This window comes from Triplophysa rosa, linkage group LG17 (genome assembly GCF_024868665.1).
Source record: "Triplophysa rosa linkage group LG17, Trosa_1v2, whole genome shotgun sequence".
Lineage (NCBI taxonomy): Eukaryota > Metazoa > Chordata > Actinopteri > Cypriniformes > Nemacheilidae > Triplophysa > Triplophysa rosa.
In genome coordinates, this window is record NC_079906.1 from 3443867 (window position 1) to 3462890 (window position 19024).

Here is a 19024-nt window from a genome sequence, read left to right on the forward strand (position 1 = left end):
TAATATGATAATTAATTCCATGAATTATCTTGTAATTACCATGTAAATGCAATAGTATATGTATATGGTATATGTCATAGATAAATTTAATTTCTGATTTCATTATGTACTTATTTTTAAATGTTCTTTTTTATTGCATGAAGTGTGCCGAGACATCTTACTGTGCAGGTCTATGCTTTGAGTTTCTTTTGAGCTCTCCTTTTAAAGAGCAACTTATGGGCAGAGACAAAACAGTCCTTGTTTTGGCAACACAAGCGAGAGATCATAACACATGTCCTGCCATGCCTTGGGAGGGTGCCAGCAGAAAACCACACTTTTCTGTGTTGAAGCCAGTTTACAGGCCGTTGTTATCGCACAATAAACTCAGTGATCAGGACTATGAAGCAGAATATAATGTCATTTATTTTTGATGACTTTCATTTTGTATAACTTATAATAACTTTAGCAGTTCAATTAGTTTCAGCTAATTTTTTGTCAGTTACAAAAGACCACGTTTTACTATATCGCCCTCTTGTGGTAGTATCAAGACAGGCATCATCTGTATGTACAGGATTATTTCTTTATTATTAGTCTGGTGACAACAGGGGAACAGTGTCAAGATATATCCAGACTGTATCATACTTAAAGATAACTAAAGATGCTTTAATCTTCAAAACCTTAACCTTTGAGTCAGAGGTTATTTATTTCATAAAGGTTAAAACCTTATAAAAGACAAGCACACTGGATACCATCACCACACGACATGTTCTAACAGGGTTTTATTTCGCATTATCAGACAATATAACGAGGAAGAGAAGAAAGCAATATGGACCGTCATGTGAAAGACAGTGCGCATACAAAACCAATTTCATTAGGAACAAAAAGTCAATAATCAAAGACATGTACTTTTAGAAAGACTGTAAATGGATCAGTCACATTTGTGCCTATATTTGAATAAGAGCAGTGGTGTTTCACAGCACTATATAGGAAAACATCAAGTACTGAAGCACCCCCACTAAGTGTTCATTTTTCTATATGGGCTTTTATAACATAAATATTATTAAGACAAATTTGCAAAAGCAGATTAATATTATAGGGCAGTTTCACAGACATGGTTTAGATTAATTCAGAAGTAAGCCTTAGTTAAATTATGAATGTGCTTTAGAAAAAAAACATTACTGATGTGCATCTTGAGACATAACAATGGAATTGATATATTTTGTCAGTGCAAGCTGTTTTAAGTTGAGACAGCTCAAACATGCATTTTAGTCTGGGACTAGGCTTAAGCCTTGTCTGTACAATTGGACCTATAAATTTTTGGACAGTAAACCAAACAAGAAAAGGAAATATATCTGCATAATTTGTGCACATTATTGAGGGCCAAAGACTGTTTCACTTGAGTAACTTTCACTTACCAGAGATTGACATAACCATTATACACTATCTATCATCTGGGTTCACACAAACTTTACAAGAATGTTTCTCTCTCTCACACACACACACACACACGCACACACACACACACACACACAAGAATATCACGCATTCATTAAGGTGGTTTAAGGTCAGCACTCTTAATGTGGGTTGAACAGTGAAGATGATGTGGTGGTAGAAAACACCACTACAATAAATAAAAAGTCACAAAAATAAAACAACATTAGGTGTAATTCACAATACCGTATATCTATTTAAATATAATTGATATTTACACCATAAAGACAAACACATTCACTTTAATATTAGTATAATTCCTATAATTCATTCAAACAGCCCATCTTGGATAACATTTACATAATAGTCTTCTTTTTTTTTGGTAGCATGTTCAAGTTTTTCCTCATCAAAAAATGTATAATATTCCACTGGATATAATAGCATATTGAAATAAGGGTCACATTTCCTCCTGGGTCCAATGCATTTCCCATTTGGTTATGTTGTTTTTAACAACCCTGCTCAAATGTGCCCTCCCCTTCCCATTCCCTTCCCAACTCATACAGAAAGATTGAACAGAGCGGAAACGAAGCTAACGGTTTCCATGCTGACTGGTCACATGACCATCCTCTCGATGTGATCTGTAGAGATAAAAATATATATGCATTTAAAAATGTCTAATATGTGTATGAGAATCGATATATACATTTTACACATTAAAAATAACAATACAAAAATACATACATTTTATCATATGATATTAAAAAGGATAATCTAATAAAAAACCACATTTTAAATGGGATGTTCAAGGGAAGTGAGAATGGTTTATTTAGATTTAGTAGAAATTGTGAAAAAATGGCTGTTTAATTTAAAGGATAAGAAAGACATGGAAGGTGGCCATTTGCAGTCGTTTTGGGTAACATTAGTTAAATAAGTAAACGATGTGTCTATTGTGAAAATACAAACTCGATTCCAAAAAAGTTGGGACACTGTACAAATTGTGAATAAAAAAGGAATGCAATAATTTACGAATCTCATAAACTTATATTTTATTCACAATAGAATATAGATAACATATCAAATGTTGAAAGTGAGACATTTTGAAATGTCATGCCAAATATTGGCTCATTTTGGATTTCATGAGAGCTACACATTCCAAAAAAGTTGGGACAGGTAGCAATAAGAGGCCGGAAAAGTTAAATGTACATATAAGGAACAGCTGGAGGACCAATTTGCAACTTATTAGGTCAATTGGCAACATGATTGGGTATAAAAAGAGCCTCTCAGAGTGGCAGTGTCTCTCAGAAGTCAAGATGGGCAGAGGATCACCAATTCCCCCAATGCTGCGGCGAAAAATAGTGGAGCAATATCAGAAAGGAGTTTCTCAGAGAAAAATTGCAAAGAGTTTGAAGTTATCATCATCTACAGTGCATAATATCATCCAAAGATTCAGAGAATCTGGAACAATCTCTGTGCGTAAGGGTCAAAGCCGGAAAACCATACTGGATGCCCATGATCTTCGGGCCCTTAGACGGCACTGCATCACATACAGGAATGCTACTGTAATGGAAATCACAACATGGGCTCAGGAATACTTCCAGAAAACATTGTCGGTGAACACAATCCACCGTGCCATTCGCCGTTGCCGGCTAAAACTCTATAGGTCAAAAAAGAAGCCATATCTAAACATGATCCAGAAGCGCAGGCGTTTTCTCTGGGCCAAGGCTCATTTAAAATGGACTGTGGCAAAGTGGAAAACTGTTCTGTGGTCAGACGAATCAAAATTTGAAGTTCTTTTTGGAAAACTGGGACGCCATGTCATCCGGACTAAAGAGGACAAGGACAACCCAAGTTGTTATCAGCGCTCAGTTCAGAAGCCTGCATCTCTGATGGTATGGGGTTGCATGAGTGCGTGTGGCATGGGCAGCTTACACATCTGGAAAGGCACCATCAATGCTGAAAGGTATATCCAAGTTCTAGAACAACATATGCTCCCATCCAGACGTCGTCTCTTTCAGGGAAGACCTTGCATTTTCCAACATGACAATGCCAGACCACATACTGCATCAATTACAACATCATGGCTGCGTAGAAGAAGGATCCGGGTACTGAAATGGCCAGCCTGCAGTCCAGATCTTTCACCCATAGAAAACATTTGGCGCATCATAAAGAGGAAGATGCGACAAAGAAGACCTAAGACAGTTGAGCAACTAGAAGCCCTGTATTAGACAAGAATGGGACAACATTCCTATTCCTAAACTTGAGCAACTTGTCTCCTCAGTCCCCAGACGTTTGCAGACTGTTATAAAAAGAAGAGGGGATGCCACACAGTGGTAAACATGGCCTTGTCCCAACTTTTTTGAGATTGTGTTGATGCCATGAAATTTAAAATCAACTTATTTTTCCCTTAAAATGATACATTCTCTCAGTTTAAACATTTGATATGTCATCTATGTTGTATTCTGAATAAAATATTGAAATTTGAAACTTCCACATCATTGCATTCTGTTTTTATTCACAATTTGTACAGTGTCCCAACTTTTTTGGAATCGGGTTTGTATATACAGTATACATTGCATGAAAAGGAAAGCCATGTACAGTATATCATATATTGCATAATGCAAATAGTATATTGTAAATATAAATAAGTAGATAAAAACACGGAAATCAAACTTGTTTTCTATATTGTGTTACGTCTCGTTCACTCACCAGTGCGGTGTTTCAGCCCACGTGGCTGGGCTCACATCTCATTGGAAAAAGAGGTGGGCTCACCCTGACCATACTCTCCTTGGTTGTAGCCTCCGCCTTCGTATCCACCACTCTGCTGGCCATAGTCTGGCTGGTAACCCCCCTGAGTGCCAGCATAACCTTCCTGTCCATAGCCTTTAAAATACCCAAAAAATGGCTTTAAAACATTATGGAGTACACTCTAGATGAAATAAACCTATGAAATTCTCCAATGAGTATATAAGAACTTTATCTTTGCCCACCCTGGCCGAAAGAGTCTGGGGCTGGCTGCTTCTCTCCGGAGGACACATAAGTGCCAGCAAAAGCTGCAAGCCAGCCTGTTTCCTTTAAGACAAACCACAGGTTCCCTGCCCACAGCACCACATTACAGAACCCAAATGCCTGCAAGAACCAGAGAAATGAACACATGCATTCAATGGATCTTTTCTGTGTTCACAACGATGAAATACTGGCAGTTTCATCGGACTGAAATGATTTTTCAGTACATAAAATATACAGTATAGAGGATACCAGTATTTATTATAGCGAATGTACCTACCACAGATGTGTTTAGGCCAGACATCACAGGTTCGTGGATTTCTTTACACTGGTTTTCCTCGTGGTCACATGCAGCAATGAGATTGAGGACCTCATCGGGGTCTGTGGCCCTCTTGACATCAGAGAGACCTTTGGCCCACGCTGATGAACTTACCAACCACATGAAGGTAAAAATAGCAGTCACCACGAAATCCTACAGAGCAACAAAACAATTTGGTATCATTATTTAAACTGCTTTATTTATCAATGTCAAATAAATCACAGTCATACTTTAATGGAGCATTTTATTCAAATAAATAAAGTAAAATGCTAGCTAAGACCGATGTTAGACAACTGAAGCCTGATAGTACTTTCACCCCGAGGTGAAAAATACAAAAATGATCATTATACACAATCTATTAAGATGAAATAAGAAAAAAAACTCATTTAAAATAACATATTTTCACAGAAGAGGTACTGCAAGACAACTCACGGCCTGAGCGCCTTTGTTTCCTTCACGGTATTTCTCCAGGAGGAAGACATACACAGAGATGGCTGCCATTGAATAAAGGAAGGAAAAGACACCAATGGTGACAAAGAACTCAGCAGAGGAAGAATTGTCGCCCACCAGGAAGATTCGCTCAGGCTGCGCCTCTTTACATGTAGGAGCATCAAACCACACCTGGTGCAATCTGCGGAGAAAGAGAATCTGGTACCGTGTTTACTGTGAATAGGTGCATCTGCTATTTTATTTGTGACATGGGAGAGTTAATTTAGTAAAAACTACAGGACCATGTGTCATGAACAGCAGGGGAAGAACCCAATTGCAGGCAGCGAGGGATGAAGGGGTTAACAGATATATGTTTAATGACAAAAACAAAGGTACAAAACAAAACACCCACGAGGGGGTAACACAACAAAACAGGGGAATATAATAATAGGACACGACAGGACTATGACTAACTACACTTAACTAAAAACAACACTAGACACAAACTAGACTAAACACTTACTGAGACTCTACTTGATCTTGGCAGAGAAATCCACAAGGAACAAGAATGCTTGCACCTAAGAACAGGTGTACAAGCACACAAAACGCAACGCACGAGCACAGGACAACAGACACGAGGATACTTTATGGGGTGACAAACAAAGGAAGATAACGAGGGGCAGGTGTGAAATATAAGACACGGCAGGGAAGCAATACAGGAAACGAGAGGGGCGGGGCCAATGACAAGACACGAGAAAGCACATGAGATGTTGAAACATAAACAACCCATGGCTTTCTCACACAAAACCAAAGGCTTTGTCATGACTGCCACAGGACCAAGAAAAACATGACTAAGTGAGGCAGAGCCATGACACCATGTGCAACCGCAAGGGAATCAAAAGCAGTAAAAGAAGGGCAGAATGTCAATGTCTGCTTTACCGTTTTCTGATTGGATGAGGAATTCGGTGGAACACTGACCTGAACGGGTAGCCAAATTCAACCTCAACATTGAGATTACTTTCTGTTCGATTCTTACACTCCACACTCAGACGAAACACTCCAGAGTAACCGCCACAGGTGGAAAATGCAAAGATGGCAAAAAACTGAGAGACAGAGAAAAAGAGTCGTTGATGTACATGTCTCACTCTCATCACAATAATAATCAGATAGAATAGTTTAAAATGGAAACCTGTTTAATCAAGTCATTTCGAAAAAAAAGTATATGTATTCGATAGGGATTTCTATTTTAATGTCAGGTACACTACATAAACTGATGTAGCCTACTTTCAAAAGACTAATACACACTGGTTCACTCATTGGATCAGTATAAATATAAAGTAATAGGCAACTCTATATTATAGGAGATTACAGGGTGGTTTTGTTCTGCTTTATTATCTGCTGTATGTGTCAATCCTTACACGTAAACCATACATTTGTACTGATGACACAAACATAAAACATTTAAACAAATTCTCACAATAACATTGTTTTGAATGTTGACTGATTGATGAAATCTTAAAGACACTATTGTAACAATAGAGCAGGTCTATAGATTGAGCAGGAGCGTGTTTACACGCATGGATCAGTCAGTCAGTGCCCTCCCTTCACTGCAGGAAGATCCGATTGCATAGAAAATCCTGCTATTAATCTTACTGAGGTGCTTCACCATCTGTCACTACTATGCCGGTCTACCACACACACGTCATGGAGAACAAGCGCACAAGCAGAAAGCATGGATTTACAATCACACAGCTTTATCTCTTGGTACTCTTTTGCTTGTGAAGTATACGACACAATTATTGGTGTAATATGGAAATAGACCAGACATAATAAAGACAGATCAGAACTTTTCTGATCTTCAGAATTATTTGAATATGTTTTGCCTTAAAATTAAATTGCTTGTTACCAGTACATTGCTGTGATTATATTTACGTGGCAACTGTAAAAAACAGTAACAAAACAACTTCCTAAAAAGCAGCCTAGAATTGACTTGAAGGAATTTCATACTGATAGATTGATGAGTCTGCCCTACTTTACTAATAGTCACCTAGTACGCATACAGCTATAATAAAATAAAATGTTTACCGTGAAAATTAAATCTCATTTAATGACACTAGCTGGTATCAAGTAAAGCAATAAATTAAGTAGCAATGAACCCCGGATAGTGTATTGTATCAAATTGTGAGCTTTATGTGTATTGTTAAACCAAAGTACTGCATCAACATCCATGTAACCAACACACAATTTCATGTTGTTTAATATAATAAAAATGATTCCTCAGTAAAATTATTCTGTGCTGTGTGGTTAGAATTTTTTCTAACCTCAATGTACTTATTTAAATGACTACACATGTATACAACATTTACAAGATGTGCACACACAAATATGCACATATATGATGTAGATGCAATGGGATTGTTAGATTGATAATAACCAGCTTCAATTCTCTAGATTTGTAGACCATCACTTGTAAACCCCTGTCAGGTCGCTCTCGAGCACAGATTACGTAAGCAGCTTCTGTGACTGTTCACAGCCACACACACACACACACACAGTATGGGGCAGTCGTGGCCTAATGGTTAGAGAGTCGGACTCATGACCAGAAGGTTACCGGTTTGATTCTCAGGGCCGTCGGGTAACGACTGAGGTGCCCTTGAGCAAGGCACCTTACTTGCTCCCTGGGCACTGCAGTGATAGCTGCCCACTGCTCCGGGTGTACGTGTGTTCACGACTTGCTGTGCGTGTGTTCACTACTCTCTGGATGGGTTAAATGCGGAGTTCACATTGACAAATAGGTCACTTTCACTTTTCACTTCACATGTAACAGATGTAACAAATATGAAGTAAGAAAACAATTTGAGTGATTCCAGCACGAGTCATTTTGCATTTCTCGAAATGAGTAAAGTATTTAAATATCAAGACAACATAAAATGCATATTTACAAAACAATGTTTAATAGGATAGTTCACGCAAAAATGTTGTTTCAAACCTGTAAAAATGTCTTTGTTCAAAGAAAGATATTTGGAAGAATGTTAGCAATTTTCAGTTCTGGGACGTCATCCACTACCATAGAAGGAAAACATTTTTTTTATTCTGTTGAACACAAAATGAGATATGTTGAAGAATTTAGGAAAACAAACAGAACTGGGGCATCTTTGACAACCATTTATTTTTTCCTACAATGTCAATAATGTCCCGATAAGGTAAAATTGCTAACATTTTTCCAAATATCTTTCTTTGTGTTCAACAGAACAAAGTGATTTATACAGGTATGAAATTACATGAGGGTGAGTAAATGTGAACTGTCCCTTTAAGTAGAGATTGCATGTCATGTGGCGAGAGCAGAATTATTACAGAAAAGTGTGTAAATGACATTGTTCAGATTATTAACCTTTAAAACGCTGTAATTTGAGTTACTTACCCATTGCAAGACTTTAATGAATCCTAATGGCTGCTTGAAAATTGTGAACTGCCCAGTGGCGACCAACTGAAAAAAATAATGTCAACAAATTGATTATTTCTATAAACCTAGAAACTAGCAATTATATTTGGTATTTTCAATGACCTGAAGCACAGTTTGCTCAACACTTTGATTTTGCTCTGAATGGATATTATTCTATATGGGCCAGTTGCATAAACATAGCCGCTAAATTAAGACTGTGTCTTAACAACTGGTCTCACTGACTAGCAATTAGTTAGGACTAATACATCTTACTTTTTAGATTTTAATTAGACCAATCTACCTTTTTATGTGACTGACTTAAAGTAGTTATGACCACAAAAAAAAATTGGATGACTAACTTGTAAAACTAGTCCAAGCAACCGGTTTATGGTAGAGATTTAGAGTAGGTCTGTCTAGGATTTTCATCCTTTCTAAAGTAACTCACAGTTGGGACCCCCAGTATAAAAATGGCTTCATTTCTTTGGTTACATGTCACACAGAAAACACATACATTATTTGATGCATCACAGACTTTTCATAGTTAGAAATGTCATTAAAGGGATCTGCAAACCCCTGCAATAATGATCACAAATACAGTGTTACTAAATAAATGTGGTTACAAATGAATCATCTTTTACAATTTGCTTGTTTTGAGAAGATGGACACAATATTGTTGGTGTGTTTTACTCTGCTTCATTTCTTTTTTTGCAAAATTAAATGAACTACAAACATGAACAAAAATACCCCTGTCTCTAATATGATATAATAACAATGACACATAAAACAAAACAAACAGATTATTTGCCTCCCTTTCCGTCATAACCTGACCGTCCCTGCCTACGTCACTGACGACGACAGAGCTGCCCGCCGCAGTGTCTAAAGGCGACCAATAGAGAACAAGCGAGAGGAGACTTTACAAGCATTAGATAGAATAAGCAAAGCTGCTTATCTCAACGTTTCCTCTATGAAAAAGCGACTTGCGCTCATTAGCAGGCTACAGCCTGATATATTTGACTCGCACCGCGGGCATAATGCCAGCGAGCAGTGCCGCGTGCGGGGAAATGCGGCACACTGCAGTCTGAATGCAGTATGAACAACCCTCTCTCACTTTGCGCATATCCATGCAAGTGATGCGAAAAGTGTTGTAAGCCACAGTGTAACATCCCTGTTTCACCCTGATGTCAAATCTGACAAATGCGATGTTTAAATAAATAGCATTGGTATGTCCGATTCGAGCTTTAGTAAATCAGTTCTTTCGGATGGATCTTTTCAACGAGTCGGTTCGTTTGAGGCATCGTCCGAACAGTTTAAACAGTTCTCAGTAAGTGGGACTGTTTCGTTTAAAATACAGCAGCTTACAGTGTATATAAATTGTTTTGTATATAGATTGTTGTTTACGGTCCCAACATGCTATACACACCACAGTTTTACTCCCCAAATTCTGTTACAGTCGGTGCCTTTGCGAATCGGTTCGACCGAATCGCTCCAAAAGAACCAGTATAAAGACGATTCGTTCACGAATCGAACGCCACTGTCCGTAAAGATAAATAGCTTGGAGACCGTACTCGTCTTTTTATGTCTAAGCATGAACATTTTGTGCTCTAATAGACATGGTGTTTTCGAGTTATATAAGTCATATTGGCGCAAGTCGTCCTTTAAAAATGTCTGCGCACAAATTCAGTCATTCTCACAAAACACAAATATCCCACAATTCAAAACACCACTGCATGCAATGCAGATTGCGGTTATTTATCAGTTCCCACGTATTTTCTTATATTGCAAGGATTTCCGTTCTGTTTATTTTTGTGACATTATATTTGCACAAAAAACGATTCCCTGAAAGTCAACGAGGTATCGTTATCTCAAGGTATTTTCTTCTAAGCTCCGTTGTCCGTCTAGTTTATAATAGAGATATTCAACTGACATCGTTTGTATTTAAGACTACACGCAAAACACATTAGGTGTTTGCAGTATATTTTAGAATGTATTAGGCGAATAGCTGTGATTGAAAGCCCTACCTGGTTGACAATATCCATCTCTGCCGCTTGTCGGTGATAAGAGGATTAGACGTGCAGAAGTAGAGCGCCGAAACATCCGGGTCAGAGTTCCGCTATACTACACACTATTTATAATGACTCTCAGCGGCGCTGCTGTTTATTTAAGGCATTAACGCAACCGCTTAGGATAAGATCATCTATCTGATGTTTCTGAGGAAAGCATTGTTCACAAGATGATCAAACCTCTACTAATACAGCACATCGTATAAGCTCTAATATTAAAAATATTAATTAACACATTTATCTAGAATATATGAGGTAGCACATCTTAACCATGAATAGTTAAATATAGTTTATAGTATAAAAACCGATGTTACATAAGATAATGAAGAAATATAAGAAAATGTTATGTATCTATGTTTGGGTTTTATTTGTAATTTTTACACGATTTACTCAATAATAATAATTATTTTATCATGTTATTTGCACACTCGCAGTTTATTTAGAATAAGCAGGAACACAGCAAAAGAAGTCAAAGTCTAGGTAATACCTAATGGCCCGGTTTCACAGACAAGGTTTATCTTAAGCCAGGACTATGCCTTAGTTCAATTAGGATATTTAAGTCGCTTTTAATAAAATGCCTTAGATAAAAACATTACTGGTGTGCATCTTGAGACAAAACAATGGCATTGACATATTTTAAGGTATGTCAGTGCAATTTATTTTCAGTTAAGACAGCTCAAACATTCATTTTAGTCTGGGACTAGTTTTAAACCTTAAACCTAAATCTGTGAAACCGGGAATAAGTCTTTGAAGCATAGCACCATTTATAAATTCCATGGTATGTGAGATTACCTCATACCAACACTGTTAAAACCACATAAATATTTGAAATTTTTAATCTCGAAGACATACAATGTTTTTATTTTATATATACATTTACTCCACTAAGCAAAATGTACTGTTTTTATTTAGTTGAGATACTCGGCTGCGCAAAGTGCGCATGATATGCGTCTTGTCATGTTCTTCACTATCCACTGGGGGGAAATGCAGCTCCTCAAGTGACATGGGTAATATAAAGAGAGGCATACATTCCACATTCATTTAATGGTCCACTATTGTGGTCGCATGGTTTACTGAAATTCTAAAAATGTATTTAAATTATATAGTTTAATTTGCTTATTTACATGCAAAATAATGTTTTTTACGGATACATTAAATTCAGTAAAATGCATGTTTCCGCCCCGCTATAGAGTTCGGATGTGACGTCACAGGTACACACGCACAAGCATGGCTGCTTACAGGAGCGTTGGAGTTGGGAGGAATCTTGTGGCTCTTTTAACGAGATCGTGAGTCGTTATTGCAATGCATTGTTGTACTAATAGGCCGTTAGTTGTATTATTAGGCAAATGTTTTTTAGTGATGCCTTAGTGTTTTTATTATTTCGTAACACTTTACGGTGTCCCATCAAGTTCTGAATGACGCAGATAGAGAGCAGTTACGACTCTGAATATTTTACTTTTTTGCCGTGTGTAATTAAAGCTGTTAAAGAATTCTGTAAGGTTGTTACATTTGCAGTTTATGTGCAATATATCAGTGATCATATCAGGATCGACCAATACCCAGCTAGCCAAAATACGCGACTCTTACGTAACGTCAACGTAATCTTATGACCAAATTTACGTTGTGGCGACGTAACGTGGCAAACGAAAAAGTGAAATTCCTGGATTCGTCTGCCGGTCGTGGTCACGTCGTGACAACGTAATGGATTAAAAAAAATTGTGTTGGGAACCAGTTAGTCATTTAAGTATAGTATTCAATATTCTTTGGGCGGACATGCAGTACAACTAATTTAACTTGTCCTTATTTGCCCATAACTATTTTAGAGACTTTTTAAATAACATATAATGACACAGTTGGAATACTTTTCATTTATATAGATAAAACCAACATATTAACAGCAACATATTAGCAACATTATCAAATCGCGTTCAAAACAGTATACAAATATGTTTTAAAACATTAAAATGAAGAACAAAGTGTTTGTTATAACAGTTATTTAAAACAGAGCATGATTCACGACAGAAAAATAATTAGGCCTACAGAAGCATAAATATGACAAAAAACACATCAAATATAAGATATTTACTTAATGTGATTTTTGGTCTTTTTATGCAAAGTTATATGTCCTCTTCAGGCGCCGTGTAATGTCCCGTTGCCGTGGTTACTCTTAACTGCTCCCGGTGCTGTGTATAGCCTCCCTTAAAAATAAATTATTAAATGAAACCTAAAGCAACGTTTTTTTGCACTTATACTCTCATCTATTTTCGTAAAAGCCGTTTATTCATTGAGCAGTAATCAGTCTTACCTGATAAAACGAAATTTCCTGTCAGAGGAACTTTAATTCCTGTCAGTACGGAAGCCCTTCAAAAAATCGTTGTTACTGCTGTCAGACGACATTCTGTCAGAATATAAGTTAAAAATGTTATTACCAAAATAGTACGAATATAGTACGTAACTGGACAGTCCCTGGTTACCTTGTAACGTCCGGCGTTCCTGCAGGCGACGTCATGAATAGGCCCTTTTCACAATGACGTCGCTTAACTTCCGCCTTTTCGCAAAGCAGTGTACCATAACATCCGTCTTGCAACAAACAAGAAGAAGAAGAACTTCTGTTTACAACAGTGAAAAAAAAAACTGACAGAACACGTATTCAACTACTTATCCTAGCACCTTCGCTAACACAAAAAGAAAACAAAACACTTACATTCATAATCAAACAGGTACTGTTCAACGAAGAATTTGTATCCTTTCTCTAGCTTTGATCTTGTCGTTAGCGAAAATTTGTCTGCAAGACGTTTGTGACAAGCAGAGCGGGACGAGGGCCGTGAGGGAACTGTGCGTCAGCTGCGCGTTGTACCGGTCTCGCATCTCTCTCGTCCTGCTCTGCTTGTCACAACGTTGTATATCATCTAGCCGTATTTGTGGCAGATGTGCAAGGGACTTGGTAAACTCCATTCTGAGGCGCTAGCGGAAGAAACTTCTTCTTCTTGAGTTTTACTGGCGGTTGGCAAACCAGCTTATAGGTGCATTACCGCCACCTTATGAACTGGAGTGCTAGCGGAAGTAACGATACACTGCTTCGTGGCAGAACGGAAGATGCGTGACGTCATGTGAAAAGGGCGTATTGGTCATTTAATGGTAATGAAATTACTTGCTTGGGACGTGCCAGCTACGTTGTCAGCTGGTAAATCATGAAATTACCAAAAATGACCAATACATTACGTAACCGGTACGTCATGTGTTAGCTGGGTATTAATGGATTGTATGCATGACAAGTTGTTGCAACAGTTTTGTAATGTCTATGTTTAAAGCAGATAATATTCTCACTGTCTAGTAGGCTACCTGATTTTACTTACAGCGTGTGATGGTATAGATTGGAGCTTGGAGGTTATCATGTCAGTGATCTGTAATAATGAAATAAATAATATTTGCAAATGGTATCTGGCAAAATAGTTATACCAGTGCATTTCCAAAAAAACTTTATTTGTCGTCCTTTATGCAGGTACCATGGGCTTTGCAAAACTCCCGATGTAGTGAGCAGAAGTGCATTGCCACATCAGACAACCAACATGTTCAGTAAGTATTTTAACAAAACACGAGCCGCGTCTGAATTCGCTCACTTCACTCATACACTATTGCCCATAGCCTATAGCGAATGCTAAATAGTCCACTATATGGGGAAGAAGTGAATTAAAATGAGTGAACAATTTCGGACGTAATATATCCTACGTCTGACAGTACTGTCGCGGACATTCGTCATAATGCATATATTACACTTGTGTGGCTTTATGGATTGTTTTTTAAGTCTTTTTACATTATTTGTCACGTTTATTGTAGGCTATTAGTTTGTAATAAAGAGAACAAAACAAATGTTTGCCACGTTTATTTACTATTACATGTATTACGTTTAATAAAATGACTTAATATATTTAAAATAAAACACTGCTATATATAACATTCATTTAATCTGTTTATTCTAAAAAAATAGAAAATAACTGTCAACAAGAACAAACACAAGTGTATAAATGTACATTCGTGGCATTAACAGTCACTCGCAGCTCCAGCTGATTCTAATCAGACGGGTGATTCGCGTTGAATCATGGAAAATATGAGTGATGTACACTCAAAATCAGAATGCATTGTGGAGAAAAAGTAGTGAACAAATGTAGGGAATGAGTTGTTTACTCAGAGCCTGCGTCCGAAAGCTTAGGCAGCTGACTAGTTGCCTCGCTGTCTCATGAGGCAATGCCTTCCGAGGCAGCATTTAGGCATGAAGGCAGCTCCGAGAAACGCATTCGGACAGCCTTCAGAGTCAGCATAACGGAATTCTGTTTGAAATATAAACAGAGGGCGCCTTTGTGATAACTAATCGAATATTTTAAAACTACAATAGTAATTTCTCGATAGAAATGCAATCAAAAGTTTTAAAAAGAGAAAATAGAACTATATTTACACAAAACTGTTTATTTACACAAAAACTAGCCGCTTTCTTGGCCGCCATTTAATTTTTTTTAACTCGACCCTGCTCGACCAATCACATTCTCCGCGTGAGCACACGCATAGAATTGTGGGACATTGAAGGCAGCGAAGGATACATCTATGCTGCCTTCAAAAATCAACCTGATGGGGGTATCTCAAGAGACAGGAAGTAAAGCAAACATTGGATTCGGACGTGCCTTGATGCCTTCCTACCTTGAAATGCTGCCTCCGAAGGCAGCATTTTAGAGCTTTCGGATGCAACCTTTGGACAACACTACAAAATGGCGGACACCCGATATAGTGCACTATATAGGAGGTAGGGGGCGAATTCAGACACAGCTACAATGTTTAAGTTAAAGCACTTAATGTTTTTCCATCTTTCCTTTCATCAAGTCAGGAACATGTTTGTTCAAACCCAGGACACCCCAAATCCAAATAGTCTGAAGTTTATCCCTGGCCGTGTGGTGCTGGAATCAGGGACCATGGACTTTACTGGACCTAGAGATGCTTATTGTTCACCCTTGGCAAGGTGGAGTTTAATAAATGAGAATGTCACAACGTTAAAAGGATTGTTTCAATACTTTTCCCCTGTTTTACACCATGTAAATGACTAAAAGTCTGAAAAATGTTTATGTTTAAAGAAATGTATAGTCTTAGCACACTTTCTCAATTATGCAAAAAATACATATCACATGTAAATTAGAGGTCTCTAATTTGTAGGTTATGTATTTCTACTAAATAGATGTTTTTCTCTCTTTAACAATAGAGTTAATGCTAAAACCATTACGTTTAAATCCACATCTTCTTTTTTAACTTTGTAGCAGAATCTTAAGGGCCTCTTGGCTGTATGAGTGATTCTGTTTTCATTCTTCAGGCAGTTATTCAGAATCGATGGAGTCAAGAGTGTTTTGCTTGGCCCTGATTTCATCACCATTACCAGGGTAAAGAATCTGCTCATTTTAAAGGGATAGTTCACCCAAAACATAACAATTCTGTCATCATTTACTCACCCTCAGATTGTTCCAAATCTGTATAAATTTCTTAGTTCTGAACACAACGGAAGATATTTGGAAGAATGTCAGTAACCAAACAAGTCTCATCATAGGGAAAATAAATACTATGGGATTCAATGGGGTGAGATCTGTTTGGTTACTGACATTCTTTCAAATATCTTAATTTGTGTTCAGTTTAAATTGAACTTGATCTTTATTTGAACTGCTATGTTTGGTTATCATTTAGGTTAACGGAAACACAGAGTGGAAGGTGATCAAACCAGATGTTTTCGCCACCATTATGGACTTCTTCACCTCTGGACTTCCTGTTGTCAATGAGGCAGATGCACCACGTGCAGACACAGGTTAAAGACGATCTCTTTTACTTCATTTTTTAAAATCATTTTAAAGCACAGGTTTCATCTTGTACATGCTGCACTCCTGTAGCTCCTTCAGAAGAAGATGATGAGGTGGTTGCCATGATCAAAGAACTGCTGGATACACGCATAAGGTGCAACGCAAGTTTCTGTACTTTTGCTTGGCCAGCTAGTGTACGAAGCTTCACTATTCGTCACAGCCTCTCACATTCACTGTAGCTCTAGATTTGCTTTTTGTGTGACATTTAAATTAAGTAAATTTGGTCAAAAATGTACTGTTCTGTCACCAGGGTCTGCAACTTCCTTTCTTTTGTTTCTCATCTTATCTCTCAGACCCACAGTGCAGGAAGATGGTGGTGACATTCTGTATCGGGGTTTTGAGGACGGAATTGTAAAGCTGAAGCTGCAAGGAGCCTGTACTAGCTGTCCTAGCTCCATCATAACGATGAAGAACGGCATCCAGAACATGCTGCAGTTCTATGTTCCTGAGGTGGAAGGAGTTGAGCAGGTAAGACATGTTTAATCAGTGAGGACTTTAGACTGAGGGCACCCTAACCCCCTACTGTAACACTGGAGTGTGCATCTTCAATTAAAGGAATAGTTCATCAAGAAATGAAAATTGTCTGTTAAATTACTCACCCTCATGCTGTCCTAGATGTGCATGGCCTCCTTTCTTCAGTTGAACACAATGTTTTTCTGTGGCTTTGTCCATGTTTTGCTCCCAACTTTTATATATATTAAAAAAAACATATTTTTAAAAATCGTCTTCTGAGGTTAAACGTATGTGTAAGAAAACTGTTAGTATTTTGACTTATTTAACAAAATGTAAACCAAGACCAACTCACACCATGAAATGGTAAAACATCAAAACCTTTAATGAGTAACTTAAGTGAATAAAGTGTCTGATTTTCATTTTTGGGTGTACAGAGGCTCCTTGGGGGCACCGGAATAACATGAACAAATTAATCTTGAATTAATATGGGATATAAGAAGCATCAGCATTGCTGGTGCAAGTCACTTTAAGCAGTTGAAATATTGTTTGTAATATATGGTGTTTCTCAGCTATTCTTCTGTCCCTTTAATCTTGTAGGTGAAGGATGAGGAAGTGGCTGTAGAAGATAAAGTCAAGGAATGAGAGGAATGAATTCAGCTGGCCTATGTCACTACCTTAGCCAGTGGTCAAAGTTGCTTTTTTTGTCCAATCATATGCGAGTTTGACAGTGGCTACTCAGTTATACACCTGTAAAGAAGACTGAAAAATCTGTGTATCTTTCTTTAAACACATTAGCTCCAGGCATTGCTATGGCTCCAAGCATACATTTTGACTAAAGAATATTTGGTTGGTGCTGTGACAGATGTTGGATTGTTCTCTTGTAATATATTTTACGGATTTGAATTACTTGTGTCTCTCGGTGCACTGTGAAAATCTCTCGAAGCAGAGCATTTCCTGTGTATTTTAATAAATGTAAATAGTACAGTATTATGCCATTATGTGAGAAAACACGCACAAAAGCAAATACAGCTAGGGTTCTCTTTATTTCATTATTCAGATCCAGATTGTATGGGTCATTTTAGAATTGCAGTGACTTTTTTTTCTCAAAAGCCAAACTCTTGTGTTATATTAACTCATCTTTAAATATCAAAATATATAAGCTTGCATAATATTTAAAAATACCTTTAACATACATAATCTGAAATATTTTTAGTGGTGTTACACCTATGATAAAATCCAACAATATCAGAAGCATCAGTTTTCTTATTGAATTCGTTTTTAAGGATGAAAGAACAAAAAAAACGTTTTTGTTTATGTTGCAGTTTATACTGTATATATAACTATTTGGACAAAACTGAAAATGAAGGACAGAATCTGCACTATACAATTGTAGCTACACGCTATGTTAAAGTCATAACTACAAAATTAATAAAGCTGTTGAAACTTTTTTGTTTTGCTAATCTTAGGAATGCTGTAATATAAAAAAAGAAAAATTGGTAAATGTGAATATTTCAGATACAGATTTACTGCCTTTGTACAGAGAGTTGAATGATGGATTTAAATTCCAAGACAAAATTAGAAAAAAAGGACTGGGTTAGAAATGGAGGTGTAAATTGTATGTTCTGTATGCAATAAGATGATCTTTCATAAACAGAACCTTTGTTTACATGCATAGATTTGATTTATTTTATGCTATTAGATGAAACGTGTTTGATAAAATTGTTATCAAAAGAGAACATGTTTTTTTCTTCAAATGTTCTTCCTGAGCCAAATGACTAATGAATTTATTATACTGTAGACTACATTCATTTTAATTCATTTTTATTTGTATATATTTTATAATGTATAATTATATTTTTATTGCTATACTAGTTAATAATACATATATTTTAATGTACTTACTTAATTTAAATATTTATATACAGTAAATGTATTCTTAACTATTGTTTTGAAATAACAAAACCGAAATATTACTCATCACAAGCCCGCGACAGCGGACTCGCATCCTGCTGCCACGTCT

The 19024-nt window shown here is 37.1% G+C and overlaps 2 protein-coding genes across 2 annotated transcripts; one reads left to right on the forward strand and one right to left on the reverse strand.

Moving 5' to 3' along the window:
- Window positions 1–601: 601 nt before the first annotated feature.
- Window positions 602–10747, reverse strand: sypb (synaptophysin b). The gene is made up of 8 exons (XM_057357501.1): window positions 10622–10747; window positions 8583–8648; window positions 6140–6264; window positions 5165–5363; window positions 4694–4885; window positions 4398–4536; window positions 4117–4290; window positions 602–2048 (listed from the first exon to the last, which is right to left on the reverse strand). The coding sequence occupies exons 1-7, from the start codon at window positions 10637–10639 to the stop codon at window positions 4148–4150; spliced, it is 882 nt and encodes a 293-aa protein (XP_057213484.1). The 5' UTR covers window positions 10640–10747; the 3' UTR covers window positions 602–2048; window positions 4117–4147.
- Window positions 10748–11853: 1106 nt separating this feature from the next.
- nfu1 (NFU1 iron-sulfur cluster scaffold homolog (S. cerevisiae)) lies at window positions 11854–18746 on the forward strand. Its single transcript, XM_057356691.1, has 8 exons — window positions 11854–11949; window positions 14166–14239; window positions 15536–15671; window positions 16017–16083; window positions 16382–16499; window positions 16582–16645; window positions 16845–17019; window positions 17602–18746. Exons 1-8 carry the CDS (start codon window positions 11891–11893, stop codon window positions 17644–17646), a joined length of 738 nt encoding a protein of 245 aa, XP_057212674.1. The 5' UTR covers window positions 11854–11890; the 3' UTR covers window positions 17647–18746.
- The last annotated feature ends 278 nt before the right edge of the window (window positions 18747–19024 follow it).